Source organism: Phalaenopsis equestris, unplaced genomic scaffold, assembly GCF_001263595.1.
Source record: "Phalaenopsis equestris unplaced genomic scaffold, ASM126359v1 Scaffold000600, whole genome shotgun sequence".
NCBI classification, from domain to species: Eukaryota; Viridiplantae; Streptophyta; class Magnoliopsida; order Asparagales; family Orchidaceae; genus Phalaenopsis; species Phalaenopsis equestris.
Genome location: NW_018165040.1, coordinates 2,144,724 through 2,147,609, shown reverse-complemented (window position 1 = coordinate 2,147,609; position 2,886 = coordinate 2,144,724). Strand labels below are relative to the sequence as shown.

The 2,886-nt window shown below is 40.2% G+C and overlaps 1 protein-coding gene across 1 annotated transcript in view; it reads right to left on the bottom strand.

Annotated features, from left to right (window-relative positions):
• LOC110029700 (ankyrin repeat-containing protein At5g02620-like) overlaps positions 1-2,886 on the bottom strand; it is a 20,219-nt gene continuing 17,333 nt past the window's right edge. The window contains exon 3 of the mRNA XM_020732115.1: positions 1-960. Coding sequence (XP_020587774.1) covers positions 97-960 — 864 coding nt within the window. The 3' untranslated portion in view covers positions 1-96. The remainder of the gene's footprint in view (positions 961-2,886) is intronic.

The window sequence follows — 2,886 nt, the reverse complement described above, 5'->3', positions numbered from 1 at the left end:
TGTCCAATCCTTTTCCTAAAAATTGTCAACAGATGTATATAAATAACACTCATGCAAGCAACAAATATGAGCATGCAAATATAAATTTGTTTGAGTCTAAAGTGCATAAAAACTTTTGTGGTCATTGTTTCCTACCTCTGAGTCTGAGACCATTGACAGAGACCATGATCTGGATCTGCTCCCTGAACCCCTCTCAATGTCTCTCAAGCTCATCTCCTCCATCCTCTGCACAACAATACAGTAACACATCGCCCCTATTGTAATGAGCATGATTGACGCACCGATTGCCATCGTCCCCCATGCCAGCCACCAGTCTTTTCCGCCGACGACAATGTAGGTTAGGGAGATGAAGGCGACGGAGATAAAAAGGCATGCCACCCACATCAGCTTGTTGATGATGAAAACCATGAGCTCCTTCGCCTTCTGCTGGACGACAATCAAGGAAGTCTGGACAACAACAACGGCAAGAGATATGAAGAGCGCGAGGGAATCAAAAATAAGGAAAATAATGAAGGAGGAAGAGTTGGCAATGTTGGCTTGACCGAGCGAAGAACCGTCTTCCGGATTCTGGACATACTGGCCTGGAACAGTGAATATTGCGGCGAAGGCCGAGGTGGCGATGAGGACGGCGACAATGGTGTTGGAGTTTATAGCATTGTTAAGTCCGCCAACATGAATTTTTCGTAGCCTTTTTTTTATATGGATGACTCGCAACTCGGTCTGTTGGGTCTGCTTGAGCTGGGTGTGGACGTCGTGTTTGATGTCGCTGACAGTTTTCTTCAGTTGTTTTGCTGGGTTCAAGTGGTTGCCTTGTTCTATGGAAGAGGATGCACCAGCTGAACTCAAGATGGCGATGACTTCTTCGAGGCCATTTTTTGCCGCGATGGCGAGGGCCGTTTCGTCTGCTTTGTTGAGTGAATTGACATCGATGCCTTCAACTGATACTAGAGCTTGCACAATCTGTGAAGATGGGAAAGGAGAGATTGATGATGAGTTCTCAAATGACAATTCTTTATGTATTTACATATTTCACACCAAAGTTATGGTATCTATACAGATGGCACTTTGCTGCTTTAAATCTATGCATGAATATGTGTATTTCAGTTTTAACAAATGGTGAAAATGATATATTTGATTTCATGTTAAGGATTTGAGTGCTATCTGTGTAAATATGAAAGTCTAGATGTGAGATATGTAAATACATTAGAATTGGGTGCTATGTATGTAAATTCTTCTAATATTATTCAGAAATTTGGTTCTAACTGCAAACACAGGTCTCATAATCTTAACCCATTCCTTTACAAACATGATGCTGTTGAGTTAACATCATAATTTTAACCCCATGTTCACTCACCAATTCTGAGAAAAACTAGGATTGAGCTTCAAGCACTGTCAATTAACAAATTCAATCATGAATTTTCTCAATCTCCGGTAAAGATGGCCTTCATATATTTATGACGGGCAAGTATTAATATATTTTTAACAGTATCAACTTACAATTTTTGTTCAAACTTTAAGGCTAAGACGAATGCTTCTGAAGTGAGACACTGAGACAAGCAATTGCAAGCTATAATGCATGTCATATTCCTATGTCAAGCCAATGATAAAACGGGCTAATAAGAACATTTTCTGAGTATTATAAAGAAGAGAAAAAAAGTCCTTTAGACCTCAAGGAAGTGTTGAGGAAGGTGGAAGGTGGAGACCCGGTCCACTTTCTATTACGGCATATTCTTTGATAAATTGATTCTAATTTATCTGCTCTTAATTCTTTTCCTTATGTATTTTATTCCCTGCCATAGCTTGATGATTCTCAATTTACCTTTAAAACAGTTGTCTTCTATTGACAGGAAGAATTAAAGAAAACTTAATTAATTAAGTTTTGCCAGAATTAATTTTCCGCCCCTCCTGTTATAGAGAAAAAGACAATGAATTTGATAGCTTGCCTATTTGGGCTTTATATGGGTCATTAAAGCATGATTCTATGAAATCTTGAATCTAAGGATTATCAAAACAAGCTGGATACTGTGAAGCTTTAAAAGGGGCTCACGATTACAGGGATGTGTATTACTCTCCAAACAGTTTAAAGTTATTTTTCTTCTTCTTGGTGTGACTCTTGGTTTAGGTTAGACAGAGAGAGAGAGAATTCTTTCTTGAAAGTCGACGTGGTCGACGGTGTAATCCTCAAAGCTAATAAAATCCTCTGCAGCTCCGTGGACGTAGGCAATAGGCAATTTGTCGAACAGGCAATTTGTCGAACAACGTAAATCTTGTGTCGTCTTTTCTGGTGTGATTTTTCTCGATTTATTTTTCGTTTTATTGTCGTCGTCAACTTTTTCATAACAATTGGTATCAAAGCCACGGTTTGGATCTGAGGAAGAACGATGACCGGAGACGAAGTGAAGGTTTCAGGGATCGAGAAGTTCGACGGGACGGATTTTGGATACTGGAGGATGCAGATAGAGGATTACCTCTATGGGAAGAAACTTCATCTTCCACTACTGGGAAAGCGACCGGAGAAGATCGACCGGAGAAGATGGAAGAGGCTGATTGGAATCTGTTGGATCGACAGGTTCTGGGGGTTGTTCGATTAACCCTATCGAGGTCTGTTGCTCACAATGTCATAAAGGAGAGGACGACGACAGATCTTATGGCGGCCTTATCGAGTATGTATGAAAAGCCATCGGCGAATAACAAGGTGCACTTGATGAAAAAGTTATTCAACCTGAGGATGGCGGAAGATGTGTCGGTTGTTCAACATTTGAATGATTTCAACACTATTACAAATCAATTATCGTCCGTTGAAATTGATTTTGACGATGAGATACGTGCGCTGATATTATTGGCTTCATTGTCAAATAGCTGGGAAGCCATGAGGATGACAGTTAG